Here is a 21,914-nt window from a genome sequence, read left to right on the forward strand (position 1 = left end):
AATTAGAATGTTGTTTTTCTCCAATTTTGGCTAAGTTTTGTTTCTCTTAGATTTATTTTAAAGAATGGGTATGTTACATTCCAGTACGTTTTTTTTGGTTCAATTATAACTTTGACAAAAAAAGATTGTATCTAGATTGTTGTTTCCTATAACAGATATAACCTAACATAAATGCTGAAGAAATTGCGGTGTAGGACACTCATTTACTCTCCTCTTCACCCACAGGCTTTTCACATGAATGTGACAATAAATTTAAGACATATCAGGCAATATACTTGAACCTGATATGCTCATTGGTGAGAACTTCATCTGGTCATCTTGCACAACACCGTTCTGGCAGGAACTAGGCTGCCATGCAGCTCTGATTTATTATGAGCTCCCTTGCACTTTGTCAAACAATATTAAGTTCTAAATTTCTCAATCAACATTAATAAATTCCTGCAGAGTACCTATGAAAGATAAAAGATTAAACAACACTTACACTATACTGCCAGAGTGATTAACAACAAAAATGTAGCACTCAAAAAAATATAAACATTAGCAATGAAATAAATCTCAGCCCAAAATAGAGTGATCATACACAGCTACACAGCTGCAAATCGAAAAAAAAAAAATATTACTCGTGTGTAAATTGGCTGTTCAATCTTATGAAAAACATCAAACTACAACTTAAAACTAAACTATGCATACCTGCACTCATGATGCATTGCATGCATTACTAGTACTAAAACTAAAAACTATAAACACATGCATCGATCATGCAAACAGCGCATTGATCATGCATCTTCAGCATATGAGTCTTTAGTGAGGAATGAGGATGCATTACAGCCCTTTGGTTACATAATAAGATATGGTAAGCCATTAAAGACAGCATGGAAGATGGTCAATTTCGCAGTGAAGTCGAAATTGTTGAAACAATTGTATACCTTCCATTGAAACATCTTGTTTATACAATGCCTCTTGTAGCTTTGGCCAATTCATTTGGGATATACCTTGTTCCTTTACTCCACTAGTATCTGAATTTGCCACCTGAATGGTGCGCCAGACAAGTTTACCAAGTGAAGGTGAATCGGAACGTTGTTCGTCTGTACCACTCTTCTGCTCATTAGCAATTCTGTTCCATACCTGTGATATGAAGAAGTGTAGTAGTTTAGATTTAATTTTTCAAATATCGACCATTTTAGAAAAGAATCTCTTACTTGTTCTTCTTACCTTGATCAGATGGTTCATTTCATGTTTCCATTGCCAACAAACAAATACCCATGCAACCAATTCCTTCTTCCATGTTGGTAAGCTGTATACGTTTCCTATTAGGGATAGAACATACCATGCGAATTTGTGGTAGCTTAACAAGCGCTTCCACTCTCGGGGAAGTCTCTGGTTTTCTGTTGCAAAACTCATCAACTTATAAAAGACATCAGCTTCTTCTGTCGTATAATTTGGCAGCAATATTTCTCTAATTAACCTTACGCCTTCTGCAGATCTCGATAAATGAAGGCTTTCATTGTGTGGTCGCCTTAGCTTATTTGAAATCCCCTTCGACCAGTGTACTGCTTTTTCAATCATTTCTGTTCAATAGCAGTTTATTTACCAAATCATGTTAATAAGTGAAATAGATAATCATGAAAACCTCAAGCTCTTCTTTTTTAAAATCTACTTTTTTATCTACCTCTACACCCTCGTTTCAATCCATCATCATTTTGCGGTTCCCCTGGAACAGCCGATGTAACAAAAAGTATTAGTTTAATATTAAACATTTAAATAATAATCAGAATATCTATCGAAATAAAATTTATTTAGTGGTCGTTGCTGGTATTATTTATGGGGGGTTCACTACTCGATTGGTAGCATACCAGATCTGTTTAGAAAATGGATTTACAAATCACCAAAAATGTACGTAAAATTGCCAAATATAATCGAGGTCAAACCAACAACAGAAAAATACATATTTTTAAGAAAAGAAAATAACAATAATATTTAATACATGCACCTTGGTTAAAAGCAGAAAATAGAATAATATTTAATACGTTACTATAAAATAAATCCCTATAACATTAGCATTATATTTATTATTCAGTACTACATGTTTAATAATAATTTGTTGAAAATAATCAAATTTAATACATCTACACATCAATAGTTGCAATGAACTGTCAATTAAAGTACCTGCTGGAAGTTCTACTAGACAGGATTGGCTTTTAGTAAAGCTCCTCTTTTCTATATCTGTGGAACGGAGTAAAGATGCAATAAATCAAACAATTCGTATACTAGTGTAGTATAAAGCATTTCTAATTGAAACAAATTACACATATTAAAATAAACCTTATTGAGGTCTGTTTCTAGTGTTACCATTATATGTACTACTATAATGAGTATGTCAGTGATTGTTCTGCACACTTACCTTCTGCTGGGTTTTTATGTCTTAAGTGGTATTCTAGAAACCTATTTGATTCTTGATCTGTGAGCTCTGGCAAGATTAAAGGGATTTGAATAATTTTGCTGATAAACTTTTCTGCTAGAACACCACTTTCATCTCCGAAATTTCTCATAATTGCTCTTTCAATCATTTTTTTGTCCATTCCCAGTATGACATTGATTTTGCATTCGGCTAAAACCAGATTTATTGCTGATAGCACCTGTGTAACAAATAAAAGAATAGTCTGACCATTTTAAAAAAATGTTAAAAGAATATCCATTAAATGACCAAAAGTGAAATTGAACTTCACATACCTGTAATATGACCTTTTCTTCGCATCTATCTAAGTCATCTACAAACGTCACTATTCGAATCTCATGCTCAGAGGCTGGCATGCATTTGGGAATACTTGTATTTTCCACATTGTCAGCATATAAACCAAACCAGTTCCAACACCATAGGCCTAAAATAAAAGAGAAAAACGGATATGGTTGCTTTCCGAGTTCTTTTTTAAGGAAATTGATGTCAGATATAACGGCTTCCTGGTAGCCAAGGTGGCTAGTATGGTCTGGTGCTCTGACATTATCCAGGTCTGATGCTCTGACATAATCCACCATTTGTGTGCTCACGGGTTTGACAACAGAATAAAATGATTTTAATATACCCCATACACTTGGTATAATAGTAAAAGGAATGGATCCGTACTTTAAACCCTGGAATTTTTCTCCTAGTTGCATCCACACTGTCCAAGGAACTAATACGTCAACAAATATGATCAACAAACAAGGCAAAATTAATTGATACCAAATTTTTACTTTTTCTTTGGCACAAGTATATCTCCAGCAAGTACTCATCCATTGAGCTCTCGTCATTGCTTTCTCAATCTCTTTGCTGATTGCGACTCCCAGACCTGCCCAAGCTTCATGTCGATCTCTATAGTGCCATGCATTGTATCGAATTGTTAAAATTCGAGGGACTTCTCTCAATACATGCTCCTTTCCATGTTGTGATACTGAGCTTGATTGTAACTAAACAAGAGCCAAGAGAACAAAGCCAATCAATATCTTATTACTGAACATGCTTTACAAATCGGTTTGCTATACCACACTTACCATCTGGTTACGATCCATGCATGCGAGTGCCTTGTAAATATCATGATATCGAGGTTGATATTCCTCGAGCAGAGTGACAAGTGGTTTCTGTTTCAAATAAGTCATCAAATGCTTATTAGGAGATACATATAGAAAACGTGTACTATTAAATTTAACAATACCTTAATAAATAAGAATTCAACTTATACCTGTCTTTTGGATTTATTTTTTGCTAGACCTAATAAATTGTGAGCCCCTCTGTTAATCTGTTGAAATGTTTTTCTGCCTCTTCTACTAAGAGAGATTCCTTTAGCTCCATCAAAGTTCTCGGGTGGAAGGAGGTTTGGAAATGTTAGCTGAGCTGCTGTAATGAGTAGAATCTTTTCTGTCTACAAAAATGCATGCATACGGTATTATTTGAGTTTTTTAAACATTTAGCAAGAACCATAGTTTATTGAAATTATTTATTATCTAAGTAATTTTGAGTAAATGTACCTGAATCATGAGACTGGATTTTCCCATGCCCCATTCTCCAGAAATGCCCACTGTGATTGGGGATTCAATAAATCGGTTTAAAAACAGAGCAGCTAGGGCTTGGGCAAAGACATATCTTCCTGTACCAATTCAAGCATACCATTTGGTTGTGTCCGCGGATGCAATTAAAAGTATAAAGCATTTATAAATTAAAAAATTAGTTTTAACTGAAAACTGAAATTGAAATGGGAAGTAATAAATGTTACTGTGTACTAATATTTAGAAATGATAACTGGGCAGGGTGGAAGGGGGAGGTGCAGACATACATTACAGCAGGTCAGTCGGAAGGGTTGATGGACTCCCCTTTTCTTTGGTATTGGGTGGGATAGTTCTGGTGATGTTCAGTTCATTTTCTCTGTTTATAAGGGTTTTAATACAAATAATGTAATGGAGGCTCTTGCTATTTTGTATGTTGTTCAGCAGTCTTCTGCTTTTGGTTGGCGCAAAATTATTTGTGAGTCTGATTCTCAGGTGGTGGTGAATTTGCTAACCAGGCAGGAATATGGGAATATTAGTTGGCACTTGGCTTTAGTTACCAAACAGATTCTTCAGTTGTGCAGCTCCCTGGATGCAGTTACTTTCACACACATTCCTAGGGAGTGGAATGGGGTTGCAGATTGTTTGGCCAAATGGGCCTCGGATCAAATGCAAGGTTGGAATATAGTGGATAGGGGATAATTGCCTCCTAATATGGCTCTTATGCTTGATCAGTTAGTGGATAGTGATAGGGTTCTCTAGTACTCTCTTCTGAGCTTTTTGTTTGTATCTCTTTTGTGTTTGAATAAATTTTACCCTTTTTTTAGAAATAATTTAGAAATGATAACAGGATTGAAGAATCAAGATAAAGTTTAGTATAATTGCTTAAGAGTAATTATTTTAAAATAATTACATAAATCAAAATTATGTACAAGAAATTAAATAACCGTTCATCCAACAAAATAAGATTGATATATTTAGAATAATAGATATTTTTTTTGACATAGCATTAAATAAAATAAAGCAAAATAAAATAATTTGGAAAAATTTAAGAAATTAAAATTAATAACAAACTAACTGAGAAAGAAATATGTAATACGAATATTTATATCAAGAAACATATGCAAATCTATACGCCTTCTTGGTTTTGGCACTTCATATATCCTATCAGTGTTGTCTAGGAGTCTTTTTTTTTCTAGGTTGGGTATGGAAAGAACTGATACATCCTTTCAATCACTAGTAGGGTTGGGATGAAAGAAATTTTACTTCCAGTGTTAACACATCCCTTTGTTCCCCTTAACACCTAAGCAAGTAAATCTTTGACATAACACACCAAAAACCCCCAATCTTGATACTATTTTTTCTCTTCTCTTTCAGAGACTACCCTTAATACATAAATCCAATAATTTTAGAAATAATTTGAAAGAATAGTATCTCCTTCACAAATTCTCCAAAATATAAGTGCATTTTATATCAATTTTGGACTAGATAAGTCCAGGGAAAAATCCATGGAGAAATTAGATCATGGGGGCAGAATTCATATGTAAATCAAACAGCTCGTACCAAGTTTGTCCTCCATACTTGGTTGATCTCGTCCTTGCTCTTTTATATGCTCCATTTGCCGTAACACTACCCTTCCAAAAAATACAATTATCAGTAAGATAAGTTTATAAAATAAATAAATAATCCAAAGAGGTCAAGCATTGATCGTTACGTACCTTTTTCAACGGATTCTTTTTCTGGTGACTGCAGTCTGTTTGATAGATCATGAATGCCTGCAAAGTCAGCGCCTCTACTGAGAAGCTCCCATGCCATCTCAACCTCATTATTAATTGCCGCCGCTTCTAGCAAAGGTTCTCTGTATTCTCCCTTTTTCTTTCGAAGATATCTTTTAACATCTTCATGCACATGTTCCATCTCGTCGGCAGTGCCAATGCCAGTTGCTGAGGCCCACAACAATAACGAGCACTTAGAAGAAGAAAGACGATCATGTTCTAACAGTGCTTTGCAAGTGGCAAGTGCGGCTCTTAGAATCTTCACTTGAGCCGCATGGTGCAAAGCTGTTTTCTTCTGACCGTCACGTTCCCTGAGCGGGCAGGACCCTTGATCCATAAGCATCCTTACTAATTCATCATGGCCTTCACTTGCTGCTATTTGGAGTGCTGTTCGACCAGAGGAATCGGTTGCTTGAATGTAGTTTATTTTTTCTGGAGAGTCGGCGGTTCCAAAATGATCTTGCAGTATTTTATTAATAATTCTTGTATTCCCTTTGGATGCAGCAATGTGCAATGGTGTCCTCCTTTGTTGGTCCTTTGAAAGAATTAGCTTCTCCGCTAAAGGAAAACGCCCAAACAAACGATCCACAACTCGTGAGTTGAAATCTCCCTTTGCTGCCAAATGAAGAACGTTTCTTCCAAATTTATCCTGTATTGTAATGATATCATCAGATGAACTGGCATATGTGTCATAAAGTCGTGAAAAGACTGGTTCATGAGGCAAGGCATAATGGAACAGCATCTTTTCTTCCTCGCCCACTTCACCTTCATCCCTGCGCTTTAACAAATCGTCCACTAATTCTGTGTATCCTCTCTTAACTGCCTCAATCAAAACCTCTGCAACGGGAACTTGAAGATTGTCAATCTGGTTTTTTAGTTGATTTGTTGGTAATAAAGATAAAACCTTTGTGATTATGGGAACGCATTCTGGCTTTTTGAAATCGATTGAAGAGGCTGTATTCTTGAAGGGCTGCCCGTATATTTTTATAGCTAATTCGACCATAGCCACACCCCAGGTGGGTCCATACACATATCTGTGTCCGGCATCTCTTTCTCTTTTACTTGCATCTTCCCAAACTGCCTTTTCTTCCCCATTTGCCATTGGCGGCTAAAATCTGGCTTCATGATCCTCCAAGCTTATCACTATTTTCCTCAAAGGAATAGTATGATCTATATCCATACTGCTATAAGGAGTTCCGCGTTCATTTTTGAAGTGGTCAGACGCAATTGAATGTGGATAGGTTTCCCACAACCAATACAGCAACTCGACATCTCGATAACAATAAGCGTGGAGCCATGCAGTTTCTTCTCCGTTTGAAGAAAGATTGATTCCATTGTACAGCCGTTCTCGCAACGAAAAACCAGCTGACGAGTATAGATCTGTAATAACACATTGCATGACATAAGATGAAAATATGATATAAATGTAAAACTGCCTAACACAATATGATGGATAAAATAACATAAAACATTCAGAGAGATTATCACCAGATCTTTATACCTGAGCTGTTCCGCCATTTTTTTTCAGTCCCATTCCACACTTTTTCCTTGACTACAGCGTTCCAACTACAGTTATGATTGAATTCTTCTTTGACATCACTAAAATCAGCAGGCACCCATCCGTCCAAAAGACGTATGTCACCACCACCCTCTTTGTAACGAGCGGCAATCCTCTTCACGGGCAGTTCCCGTGTCCTAAACATGTCTAAATTCGTTCTGATTTCTTCAACCGTTGCCAAACGGTAGCCCTGGGGCATCAATGGTCCTCCATTCAAGAGAAACCTCTTGAATTTGAGCCTCACTGTGCGCTCTTGTTGCTCTGCCATACCGATTAGTGACAAACAAAACAAGGATTCTCTAAGAATGCCAAGACTTCAACCAAATAACGCCAGCCCTCAACAAAGCAAATATTCTAAGCCCTCAACTTATAGATAAAGCCATCTGCCTACCAGAGAACAAAAGGAAGCTTCCTTCGAAGCCCTAACTTATAGATTAAGCCATCTACTTAGCAGAAAGCAAAAGGAAGTTTCCTTCGAAGCCCTAACATATAGATAAAGCCATCTACGTAGCAGAGAGCAAAAGGAAGCTTCCTTCCAAGCAAATATTCCAAAACTACAAATGAATAAGTCAATCTCCGACTGTCTTCGTACGCTCACTCATCAAATGCGGTTTCCTTTACCTCGATGCTATTTTTTAAGCTGAGGTGAACACTTGTTTACAAGCATATAAATTTCAATCCGCGAGAGAATTCAAATGGGTCAATTTATCTTTTAATAGTTATGTATCATTTATGGGCCTAATGTGCTCATGTAAATAATGTAGAGACAAAGTTGCTACCTCCCAATGAAGTAAAATATCGATCATACCATTATATATATCTCGCACCTTCTTGCTCGCTGAAATTTTTAAAATGATGAAGAAAGAAGACAATTATACCTCCAATCATTCAACTATTCTTAGGATTACCCTTGTGGATAGTATTACAGTGATTAAAAAAACAATTGAACGGAAAGAATTTAACATTTGGATTTGGATGGAAAAAGAGATAATGTTGAGAATATAAATTCAGTTTTTATTTGGATTTAATAAGTTGATTTTATAAACGTTTTAAATCAAATTTAATAAAGTGGAAAGAGCGTTTAGAACAAATTTTCATAATTTAAAATTGTAATTTATTTCTAGTTCATACATTTTGAATTATATACATGTGTATATGTGTTTGTGTTTATGTGTGTATACGTATGTATATTTGTATATGTATATACATACACATACATGCTTGAACATACATGTATATGATTGTGTTTATATATATGTATGAATATATATGCATGCATGCATACACACAAACCCTTAATACTTTTTCAAGCACATGTGATTTTTCAATTTTGAAAGTTGTGTCACATTTTAGGTTTTGTTGTATACATGATTCAATAAAATTAGGTCAAATCGAATATTATTTTCTAATTTATTGAATTTTTTTTCTAAAATCAATAAATAGTTATTCATGTATTTAAAAAGCATAACTTATACATCATGTCCACAAATGTCTCTTTACTAATATACAAGGTCTAACAAACATATATGTTTTTCTCAAAATTTTGTTGGATACTTATATCTAAAGATGAACAATCAAATGGCCCTATAAGAATTTAGAAGAATGAAAGTATGCCATATAGAACAAGAAAACAAGTGGAATAACCCTTTATGATATGGATTGAATAACATCATATAAAGATGCAGATATTTGTAATGCAAAGGAGATCTATTAGCCACCTTGAAAACCCATATGCAACTCTATGCAAAACAAGCTTAAAATTATACCTAACCAAGGTTGCCTCCTAAAGAGAAAAAAAATATGAGAGAATATGCCATAGAATATTTTCCACTAACACATCCTCTTAAGTATAGCATAGGTGGATATAAAGAGATTGGATCCTAGTAACCAAGATTGTGGATGTAGCGTCGTAAATTGTCATCAAGCCAATTTACACCTCATGTTTGTGCCCCTACTTTAACGTGTCTCCCTCTCATCATATATCTAGGTTCGTTTAGTGTCTTAACTCCAAATTTGATGTCTCATATACCCACCAGATGATTCTCTGGAGGCGTGTCCTCCTCCGTTGACCCTAATTTTGGTCCATGGTTGAGGAGGACCAAGGCGGTGGCCCCCTTGTCCCCCTCAATGGGGCCCATTTTTCTAGGGAAAAGTGTGACCTATCTCTTCGGTGGGAAATGAATTCAAATGCTCTATATGATCGTTGGAGATCGGCCTAATCAATAATTTGACATATGATCTCATATATAAAGACATTTGATCAACTTAATATCGGGCAATCATTCCAAGTTCCCATCTCCAAGAAATCAACTAATCAAGCAGTGAAGTATTTATCATCAAGCATTTTGAAAGGTCTTCAAGGCTGTACATTCTTCATTAATCTATTGTGGAGCAACATTACATGATTCATATGTAATCATGTGTGTGTGATCTATCTTATTCATCAAAAAATTCATAGAGATGATGATGTTATGCATTTCATTCATTATCTATCTCCCCATATAACATTAAGTAAAGATGAGGGCTTAGAGGACAAGGATTTTCCCTCCTAACAAATCAAAGAGGATATGTATGATGATAGAAAGGAAAATATTCCTTCTTCATCTACTTGTCTCTTTGTTCGCTCTAAACACACTTACACTACAAGTTTCAAATACATATGTTATAATATTCCTCCCTCTTCTCAGTTAAGAGATTCCTATAGGAGTGACTATAACATAATATCAAAACAAGGTTTTAGAGGACAAGGACTTGGAAATTTGAATAAGGAGTTAGAGTTCCTATAAACCCTCCTACATAAGTTAATACCGAAGGTCTAGTACATTATCATGATTCTCCTACAGATGAGATCCTTAGGATTCAAGACTGTAAGGATCATCTCACAAGACAAAGGACACATCACTCTTCTAAAAGTGCCTCTTCTTCAAAAAATTCTTTTTGTTCACAACATCAGTCTAGTGATCATGATACCAATGATTGTCTCGCTTTTCAATATGGAGGACAAGGACTCATTGATATAGGTATAGTTAAAGTCATTGATGATAATCCTTCTTCTTCTAATAACCCTTCGTCTACATCACAAAAAGTAATTCCCAATCCTATTGATAATCAAGAGAAATGAGCCACTAGAATCTTTTGGAAATTAAAATATGATAAGAATGTTGTCTTTCCTTTCGTAAAGTCTAGCAACAAGCATAAAAAAGGTAATAACCATTGTCTTTTTCATCAAGGTGGTTCTCATTCTCTTGGTAATTGTAAACCATTTAAGGAATTTGTTTAAGAACAACTTGATAGGGATCGCATACATCTTTCAACTAATCTCGCCCTTTTTCTTAGTGAGAAAGTAGTGTTGTAGCACTATTTTCACCCTCATGTTTCACCTCACCCTATGACACAATTAGTTAACTTAGTTGGGGGATCTTTTTCATAAGAGGTGTTTCTTTGTCAATATCAAACATCTTGGGGCAATAAAATAATTCATTCTTCTTTCTATCCTATCTTTTTTCTTTATCTCAAGTTTCATTGTTCCCTTTTGTGATTGCACTTTTCATGCTTTGATATCCTTTCTTACATGGAAATGTATATCTTTTTTGGGTTAATCTCTCTCTTTAGTAGAGTATGTGATCTTTCTCAATTCACTTTCTTTCCCCCTTTGAAGATTACCTCTTCTTTGGATTTGCATTTGTCAGACAATTCTAATACTGGGAGAAAATTGAGAGGGGAGGGGGTGAATCAGTTTTCTCACAAGTATAACAATTAATGTAGATTATAAAATTTATACCAGAGCACAAAGAAACCAACACAATGAAAGATAAAGCATGAAATGAAAGTACACACAACACCAATATTTTAACGTGGAAAACCCGGTAAAGGGAAAAACCGCGGTGGGAAACCCTACCCACAATCAGATAAAACTTCTGCAATAGTATGTGAAATAATTACAATGGAGATTGCATTGGTCATCACAAAAGGAAGTCTCACTAAATGACACAAATATTGGACTATAATCTAGAAAGAATGAACTATGGAAGTAGCATCTCCTAATGCTTGAAACAGTTCCAATTAAGCACAGACGTCTGCCCTGCAACACCAAATCCTTCACAACCTTTCGCTGAATGATATATCACTATTCACACATAAACCTTTCTCTGATAATGTAGACATAACCATCAATACTAAGATTACATGAATAAGTCACCTATAAATACAAATCATCAACCTTAATGATAAGGTCGGCTAAACCCTAAACCCATAAACCCATAATTACAAAAATTACATCACATGATATCATCGACCAATATTATGATTTACATTACATAGCATGGACCTAATTCAAATTCACAAACAAATGCATCCACCGAAAATCATGCTAAGACAAATCTCCAACACGTTTCACCAACCAATAGAAACCCTTAGTGCAATAACACAGAATATATAACCAAATCCAAATAAGACCACCAAGTCAGCACACTAGCCAGTGCGAAGCCACCAAACAATTATAACATGATCAAGAACACCTTTAGCACGTTAGAAACTATTTCCATAAGATGGACCAAAATCACTTAACAAAATCATCAAGTATTGCCAATCGATAAAGCTAACCGGTACCAAGAAATATCAATCAGGAAGATAAGCGAAAGCTTTCAGAGCACCAAATCATGAATCAATAGCATATGACAAGCATATAAGGAACCTAAATAACCATCCAAAACTGAATCCAAGGATATGATCATAGCGGATTTGAATCACAGCCAAACACCAAGTCTGACCGGGATAGGTCCAACCGGGATACAATGTTGACATCAACGACAAAACTTAACCAAATCCAGCATATTTCCAACACATTTAATATATATAAATGTCTTTTCTTGCATTAGGATATCTATTCATGTGAGTACATTGTGCATTTGCTTATGTCTAATCTCTTCTTAGAGGTTGTATTATTCTTCTCATTGTCATTATTCTTTGGGGGCAATGGTCTCTATCTCTTAGCCTTTTTAAGGATCCACTATTTATTTGTGAGTGGTGTTTGCTTATGATTTGATGTCAATCCTTTTGTGAAGCCATCATTTTCTCAAGCATTCTCTCTAATGCAAGAGGTGTATGTCCTTCACTACAACCTATTTTACACTTGGAAATGTACATCTATCATAAACTTACCCCTCACATTGGGTCAAAGAGTGCCATCCTTCACAAAGAATCTCTTTCACACAACAATGGGAGGAAGGTATGCATTCTTGTTCTCCTTCCCTTCTTTTGGTAGAAGTTGTTATGTTTGTTAAAAAAAACTCCTCTTGGGGGTAGATGTCTTTTCAATAAAGATATATTCTCCTCCAAGGATCCTCTTTACACTTGTTGCAAGATATCTTTTTTTCAGCTATTTTATCCTTTCTTCTAAGAGTATTCCCTCTTTAGCTTGGATGTATGAACATTGTTGCTTAAAGCATATCTCCTTGGTGTTGAAGGTGGGTATCCTTTTCTCTAGCTTCCTTAAGACATCAACATAGGTCTATGTTGACATCTTAAGGGGGGCACCCATATTGTTCCCTTTTCATCATATTATACCTTATCTTTGCATGTCTTAAACGAGGTATTCAGAATCAAAACCAGAAAAAACAAACTCTTAAAGGAGATGTGTAACCAAAACCAAATGTAGTAGTGATGCATGTCTTAGACATTGTGTGCATCACCAAAATGAGAGAAAACAAACTCTTACATGGGATTTTCTTGAAACCAAGCATATATCTATTTTAAATGGGGTTACACATTCTCGAAACTAGAGCAAACAAACTCTTATATGAGATGTTCCTAAAGCTATACATTCACCCCTTAGCATTTGCATTTGCATTATATATCCTAAATAGGTTGAAGCACACTCGAAACCAAAGAAAATAAGCTCTTGTACAAGGTACTATACACTTGAAACCAAACATTACTTGCACACATGCATGAGGATGAGTGGAACTAGCAAAACATAGCTAGACTATTCCTAATCTCTTCCCCAACATGGATCACCTAGAAAAATACATCTAGGGGAAGGTATATTTGTCTTTTCTCATTCTTCTTCTCATGGATCACCTAGTAAAAATTATCTAGAATGTGTATCCATTCTCTCTCTTTCCTTCTTCTGATGAGCTCATAGCCTAGCTATTAGTAGTTGATGGATGATGTGCGCTTTTCGTTTTTATGTAATCACTTGTGTTCTTGAGATGGAATTTTTTGAGAATTATATTAGTGGTTGAGACATTTTGATATCAAGGTCTCTTCCCCTAGTTGAATTGAAGTCTTATTTTTTTAATTTTTAGCTTTTGTGTTTTGCATATCAATTTGTCTTTTGTCTTTGTTTGTCTTTTTTTTCTTTTGTTTGCCTTTTTGAGTTTTGTGTGCCCTTGCATGCGTCTGAGTAAGTTAAGATCCTAAGATTGGGGGCTTGGTTCCTGAAATTAGTGATGTCTTATACTCCTTGTGATCAAGCTCCACATTGCTCCTCTTTTTCATATCTTTCATATTCTTTACCATGAGTATGTGCATAGGCTCATACTCGTGTTAAGGTGGGGGCTGACTATAGCATCATAACTTGTCACCTGTCCAATTTATACCTCATTTTTGTGCCCCTACTTTAGCGTGTCTCCCCCTCATCATCTACTTGGGTTCATTCAGTTCCTTAACTCCAATTTTGATGCCTCATACACCCACTAGATGATTCCCTCGAGGTGTGTCCTCCTCCCTGGACCCTAATTGAGGAGGCCCAGGGCAGTGGAACCTTGGTCCCCTTTAATGGGTCTCATTTTTATAGGGAAGGGTGTGACCCATCTATCCAGTAGGAAATGAATTTTGTGGCTCTATATGACAGTTGGAGGTCGGCCTAATCAGTAATTTGATCTAATATCTCATTTATAAAGATATTTGATCAAATTAATTTCAGCAAAGCATTGTAAGTCTCCATCTTGAAGAAATCAAACATTGAAGCATTTATGATCAATAATTTTCAGAGGTCTTTAAGGTTTCATATTCTTCATTCATCTATTGTGGAGCAACAATACATCATTCATATGCAAGCATCTGTGTGTGATTAGGGTTTTTTCATGTTCATGCCATTTCATACAACATTTGTGATTACATTCAAGAAGCAAAGAATCATTATTAGTCATTGCAAATCTAAGGTATATCCTTCCATTATTTATTTCAGTTTTGCAATATTTCATTCAAGGTTCATTCTCAAATTAGGGTTTGACTTAGGGAAACCCCTATTTCCAACCTATTTCCCCTTCTTTCTGTGTGTGCGAAGTAGGTATAGAACTATGATATTCATAATTGATATTATTTATAGTGATGAATCAATCCCCCATTAGAGTGCAAAAAGTGCAAACGACCAAGGTGACCACCACCATGGTCTCAAAAAATCAGGAGCACCTTCTGAGAATAGGTTCAAATACTCATAATATTTAGATCTAGGTTTGAATACAATTAAAAAAACACACCATGGTGAACTTAATATCCCTCTTAGCTATCCAACCATGTAATTTATTTCAAATTTTGATTTCGTTAAGTCTTTCATCTATAATTTCTTTTGTTAGTGTGTCCATTTTTTTGTCAAAAACCAACATGCACTATTTTAGGTATAATCTTTTACACGTTCATTATATTTTGAACAAAATTACATTTTTAGAAACTAGACTCGATTCTACACAATTTTAAAATAAATGTTTTGATTTTTTATTAGTTTTTAATGATTTTAGGAGGGAGCATGCTCAATTTTTTGTTTTTCAAGATGTGTCCACTTTGAAAATTAATAAAAAATCATATACTCATTAAATAATTAGCCAAAAATTATGGCATAAACTAAAAGGTGTTGGTTAATTTCTCACAAAAGTGACTTTAAAAATTAAAAAAAAGTTAACATTTTAGGGGGGCCACAAAAGACACTATGTTATATTTTTTGCATAAAAACAGGACCACTTTTTATGCCCCCCCCCTTTTTGAAGTCCTTAATCTCCACCATTTTCAAAATAAATTAGTAGTTTAGAAAGTAGACTCGAAGCACTCTGACTCTTGTTCTTGTTGCATCTTCAGATTTGGAGTGTAACTATGTTCAATTTGTCATTGAAGTTCAGACTTTACTAATTTCAGGAAAACAAAAGTGGCATCTTAAGACCCCCTTTTGGTACCACAACTTGGTGCACATACTCTAATGGGAAGCTGATATAGTGTGTGGTGATTTTTTTGAGGTTGGTTACTTCAGACTAAGGTTTAAGGATAGCTTCATACTTGGAGATTGTTGGAGGTAGTATTGTTGAAGGCTTGTTCACCTTGTACCTTGCTAGGAGATAGTATGTCTGAACTCAACAAGTCATGGTATCTTATCCTTGGGTAGTGATTCTCATCCTGCATGTCCTTTGTATCTTTCCCTAGGGAAGTGCACCTCAACTCACAAGTCCTCCTAGGAGAATTAAGATTGGTTGGAAGTGTTCCTAAAACAAATTTTGTAATGATTTTTCACATATTATGAGCTCATTGTTACCATGGTTTCTCCCTAATTGAGTTGTCCATGTAAATCTTATGTTCTCTTATACATTGTGTTCATTTCTTTATCTTTTGTTGCTACTAATCAAATTAATATTAATTTCATCTATGGTTTGAATTATAAGTTATTTTTTCAAGACTGATTCACCCCCTATCAGTCTTCGACATGTCTACCTTTCACCTCTCTATCTATCCTCTCTCCAATTCTCTTCCTCCATCTCGATCTCTTATCCCTTCCATATATAGTAAGTCCCCTCCCTTTCATCCTTTATTCCTCTCTATCTCCTCTTTTCCTACCTCTCTCTCACTCCCTCCATGTATACCTCTCCCTGTATCTCCTCTTACTCCTCTCTCTCTCTCTTTGTTATTTTATCTATCATGTTCTACCTCCCTCCTCTATCTAGGTATCTTCATCCCTTCCTCTCTAGGCTATAAGATTGATGGTATAATGTTTAGGGTACATAGGGTTGAGATTGTTCCCTATGTTGATACTTCCCTCTATCCCTTCCTCTCCCTCGCTCTATTCTCTCTATCACCTCTCTAGCTTTTTCCCTCCCTTTCTTTTTGTCTCCATCTCTATCTCCCCTTCTCTCCTTACCCCCATATCTAACAATTTATCCCTCTAGGCTCTCTCTTATTCTCTCTCCCACAAGATTTTATTATTTCTCCCTCACTTATTCTCTCTCTATTTTCTAGGTCATCGCCTCTCTCTCCCATCTCTATTTTTCTCTATTCCTCACTCTCCACATCTCTATCTACACATCGATGTTTCATTACCCACCTCTCTCTATCTCCCTCTATCTATCTCACCCCTCCCTCTACCCATCTAGTTCTCTCACATCTCTTTCTCCCTCTAGGTCTCACCTCTCTATTTGTCACCTCTCTACTTCGTTCCCTCCCTTTTGACCTATCTCTCCACCCCCTTACCTCTCTCCCTTTATAAAATCTTCCTTTTATGGGTCTCTCCCTCTATATCTTACTCGAGTCCCTCCTTACTCCCATATATATCCTTGCCTCCATCCCTCTCTTAATCTCTCTCCATCTCTTATTATTTCTCTCCCCTCCCTATCCATTCTCGATAACTACCTCTCTATTTATCTCCCTCCCTCCCTCTTTTCCTCTCTACCTCTCCCTCCCTATCTCCTTACCTACCTCTCTCCCCCCTCTATCTATATCACCTCTGTCTCTCCACCTAGGTCCCTCACCTCTATATCTCTATCCCCTCTCTAGTTCTTTCCCTCCCTCCTTACCCCTTTTTTTTTTGTCTTTGTGAACTTCTCTATCTCTCATTTCCCATTTATCTCCAATCTCTAGGTCCCATTCATTTCATATTTACCTCTCTCTCCCTCCTCATCCATCTCATTCACTACCTCTCCCTCCCACCCTCTCTCTACCTCTCTAGGTCTCTCCCTCACTCCTTTACCTCTCTACCTATCCCTCCCTATTTCATTATCCACATCTATCTCTCTTTCTCTCCTTACCCTTATTTCACTATTTGTGACTCTCCCATTATCTTCTCTCTCTCTCTCCCTCACCTCTATATCGAGCTCCTCTCTCTAGGTCTCTTAGTAATTTCATGTCCACCTATCCCTCCCTCCTTATCCCTCTTATTCTCTTCATTGTTCTTTCTCTCCTCTTCTATCTCCCTCTTTACCCTCATCTCTATCCTTTCCTCCCCTCCCTCTCTTTTATCCTATCTCCCTCTTATTTTTTTCTCCCCTCTCTCCCTATTCTCTCCATGAATACCTCTACCTACCACTCTCTGCCTCTCTGTCTCTCTCTCTCTCTCTCTCTCTCTCTCTCTCTCTCTCTCTCTCTCTCTCTCTCTCTCTCTCTCTCTCTCTCTACCTTTTTAGGTCTTTCCCTCCCTATATTTATCTCTCTACCCCTCCCTTCCTATCTCATCATCTATATTTGTCTCCCCCTTATATCTCTCTCACCTTTACCTCTCCCCTTGGGTCGCTCACCTCTCTACCCTCAAGCTCTAGATCTCTCAAATCTATATATCTCATCCCTCCCTAATTCTTTCTCTCCCTCTTCACCTAGCTTCCTCCCTCCTTACTTCTCTCTCTCTCTCTCTCTCTCTCTCTCTCTCTCTCTCTCTCTCTCTCTCTCTCTCTCTCTCTCAATTTACACTTGAAGGTATTGATATAGACTTGAGGGTTTTTATTAAGGGTAAGTATTTATAGATGAGGGTCTTATTTATTTGCTTCTCTCTCATTATTAACTTTCCTTCTCTCTTTCTCTTTTTCTCTTATCTCTCTCTTCTTTCCTAATTTGGTAAGTGCTTAAAAATATCAATGAAGGTTATTTGGAAATTAGAATGATAAAAAGGGAATTTCACCTATGGTTAAGGCCCACATTATATAATATTTTCTTATTTGGTTGCATTATCTGACAAAAAAGTACTTTTTCATGGTGTTAATATCTCACACAAGCACATTTTTCATATTCCATCACTTTTTCACAAAATTATTGTTCATTTAACAATGTAGAAGATAAATTATAATTGATGTTCTTAGATCAAAGTTGACTATATGAAGTAATATTTTCATGTTTCTAGGATTCAAATGTTTATTATGATCTTTTTTGTTCAAATTTAAGAATATATAATTATTCTTTTTATAATGTTTACTAATCCTATTAGATTTACATAAATTGAAAACTCAACTAAAAAAGAAGTTGCATAAGAACTCAAAATTAGGAGTAATTTGAAGTAAAATATTAAATAACATTACATAATTTATAAATTGTAATATCAAATCTCAAATTTTAAGGTGCATTTATTTGTCTTTATATGTTTTGTGCTTGTCACTTTGTCTTACTTAAATTGCAATCATTTTCATTTATTTTTTTTCTTTTTATAATTTCTTTAATTCACTTTATGATTATGTTAGCATGATCCTAGTTAATATGTGCACTTTACCAATTTTGAAGGATAATGAAATGGAATGTGAACATGTTACTTATGTTTGGTTAATCTTGCTTAAATTGTGATTGTGATAAGTGTGTGGTATTTAGTACTAAAAAACTATATTCAATTTTAAGCTATGAATGTCATGTAGGTTTGTTAGAGTAGTCCTATTGAATATATGACTATCCTACATTCATTATGTCTTCCCTAATGAAGCTATGACTATCATAACTTCATTGGGATAGTGTACATAAATCTATAACTATCCTAGATTCGTTATGTCTACCCTAATGAATCTATGACTCCCATAACTTCATTTGGGTACTAATGAATGTAAGATAATTATAGAATCATTGAGACTACCCTAATGACACTATGAATTTCATGTATGTTCATTTAGATATTCCTAATGGATCTATGACTGTCCCACATCCATTACCTCTACCCTAATGAAACTATGTTTGTCCGGCATGTTGATGAAATCCTGAATTAAGGAAGCAACGCGGTGGCCTTCCTGGTGGCAATGGACGAGAGATGAAAATCCTATTAAAAGAATGCACTGGGACCACGATGCATTAGACCAGGTCCTTAAAAAGACAGCAGAACTACAATTAACATAATGCATTAGACCAGGTCCTTAAAAGACAGCGGAACTACAATTAACATAATGCATTAGACCAGGTCCTTGAAAAGACAGCAGAATTACAATTATCATAATGCATTAGACCAGGTCCTTAAAAAAATAGCGGAACTACAATTAATTTTATAAAAGATCTAACCAAATCTTTTTGAAAGAAAAATTCTGAGGTGAGGTCTTTTTTTATTGAAAGAGTACATTGAAAAATAAAATAAAGACGTTACGGAAACTGAAGTGGGAATTGGTGGACGCGTGAGAGAAATCATGGAAAGGCTGGACCACTTACCAACGGCCGACTATGAAAACGAGCGAGAGAGAAACTGCGTCGAAGAAAGAGAAATATATTTGAATAAGAAGACATGATTGAAGGGTAGAAATTACGTAGAAGAGTGATATAAAGAAAGGAGGAAAAGTCTAAAAGAGTAGGAATAATGAAACGCAATGGGATCACGTACGATGCTTCGCTTCCATTTCATTTCTATTTTTTATGTTTTAATATTTGACCACCTTTTATGTATGCATTGGCCCAACCAAGTCCATGTTGCGTGGAAAATGGAAGAAGGGAAGTATTACGGAGAGGGAAGTTATATGCTGTAATTGTTATAAACTTCCATTTTTTAATCATAATTGCACTCTATTTAACTCAGTAGACATTTCTTTGTTTTACACTAGAGCAATCGGTGTCTCAAGTGCATACCCACAGATTTGAAATGCACAGGAAATATTGTCTCTTTTATAAATTTCACAAAATTAAAACATGTTATTAAATCATACAAAGAAAATTCTTCTAAGCAAGTAAACAGGCTGGCATGAATTGATTTAGGCTAATAAAATACATGTAACTAATGAAAGAAGAATTAATTTGGGTAAATTGAAGTTCAACACAGATTTGATAGTTGAAATGTTAGATAAATCAAAGCTCAGATTTTAATTGATAATTGAAATTTTATTTTCTAAAATTAAATGTAAGAAGATAAGAATACCTTAGCTCCTAATTGGATGATGAAATATAAATGTTGAAGCTGCACAATATCAATTTATCATCGTGATTTTTTTCTTTATTTGCCCTTGTTTTATCTTAGAAAATTCTTCTATTATTGATTAATTTTGAATTTTGATATTACCTTGCTTCTTCATGGTGTTATTTTGTATTGGTATATGTGTGCAATGAAAAATGATTTTAAGGGAATTGAAATTACAATAAAAATAATTTAAAATCACAAAAAAAAGCCACAATCAAGATAAAGTAGGAAATGAGTCAAACCATGATGAAATCTATTGAAAATGGAGTATTTTGATCTCTTTGTTGCGTAGATTTGACCATATTTAAAACTATCAGATTTCCACAATTCATGAGACTGTATGTGTTGCTTCTGGATTTGATTGTGTGAATGTTTTTTCATCAACGTTTCAGATCACACTCCATGATCCATCATCAGGATGAGATAGAGGTCCTAAGGAGAAAAATCAAATCTACAAACGTTGATCACGAAACATTCACACAATCAAATCCAGAAGCAACACATATTTGCCCATATTGTTCAAATTTTATGTGTACTCACTGAATTTTTGCAACACAATGGCGCTCAATCGATTTGGATGCTAGATGATAAAAAAAGATAAGTGTTTGATAATGGGAGGAGGGGAGGGATGGAATGAAGGGTGAGGATGAGAACATTAACACCAGCAAAATTTGAAGTTCTTATACAAGTGTTTTGGCTTGGCTGCAACACTCATAAACACCCTTGCAAAATTTGCCTAAGTAGCTTAATTTGGAGGGTCATAATTTGCAACTGGTTGATTGTCATGCGAAATGGATTTGTAATTATGCTCATGTGACATAAGCAAATGCATTTTTTAAGTTAGAGTCCCACAAGATTAGTTTTGATATATTTTTTATGCCCTCAGTTTGCAAATTCTAAGAAGGTTTTTGCAGTTTGCACATTGTTGATGTGTTTAAGTAGCCCACTTTGACAGTGAATATCTTGTAGCCCATTTATCATCAAGAGGTACCCCCTAGTAATCTTATTTTATTCACACTCATGTGTACACATGTTTAGTGGTGTGACCCCATGACTTGATTTGGTATATTTTCAAAGCCAAAAGTTTTTAGGGTTTGAATAGGTTTGATATTTGCATTCTATAAAATCAGCCTCAAACGCCACCTTTGACAGTCAATACTTTCTATCCCGGGAGGAATTATAAAGAATCATCCAGATGGAAAAATCAATTTTCATATCAAATTTTAGTATGGTTATTTAGCCCCATGACCTTAGGATCACGTTTGATGAGTTTTATAAGAAATTTTGGCTGCAACTTAGATAGTCTTAGTCTTAGAAAAGGTGTGCAATCTATCTGAATGGTTATCTTCAATGATTAATTTTTTTTTATCTTAGATGCCTTTGGTGAAGTATTTTCAATGATAGATGTCAATACATCTTCTTGATATTGTGGTCCCCGAGTGAGTGTTGGTATGATATTTAATTTTTT

General features: G+C 35.4%; 1 protein-coding gene across 1 annotated transcript; it reads right to left on the reverse strand.

Annotated features, from left to right (window-relative positions):
* Window positions 1-527: 527 nt before the first annotated feature.
* On the reverse strand, window positions 528-7,883 carry LOC131046448 (uncharacterized). Its single transcript, XM_059217475.1, has 12 exons — window positions 7,294-7,883; window positions 5,736-7,172; window positions 5,581-5,646; window positions 4,003-4,121; window positions 3,717-3,896; window positions 3,529-3,615; window positions 2,731-3,444; window positions 2,402-2,636; window positions 2,167-2,223; window positions 1,670-1,711; window positions 1,213-1,568; window positions 528-1,125 (listed from the first exon to the last, which is right to left on the reverse strand). Exons 2-12 carry the CDS (start codon window positions 6,892-6,894, stop codon window positions 862-864), a joined length of 3,279 nt encoding a protein of 1,092 aa, XP_059073458.1. The 5' UTR covers window positions 6,895-7,172; window positions 7,294-7,883; the 3' UTR covers window positions 528-861.
* Window positions 7,884-21,914: the final 14,031 nt, after the last annotated feature.

Source organism: Cryptomeria japonica, chromosome 1 (genome assembly GCF_030272615.1).
Source record: "Cryptomeria japonica chromosome 1, Sugi_1.0, whole genome shotgun sequence".
NCBI lineage: Eukaryota > Viridiplantae > Streptophyta > Pinopsida > Cupressales > Cupressaceae > Cryptomeria > Cryptomeria japonica.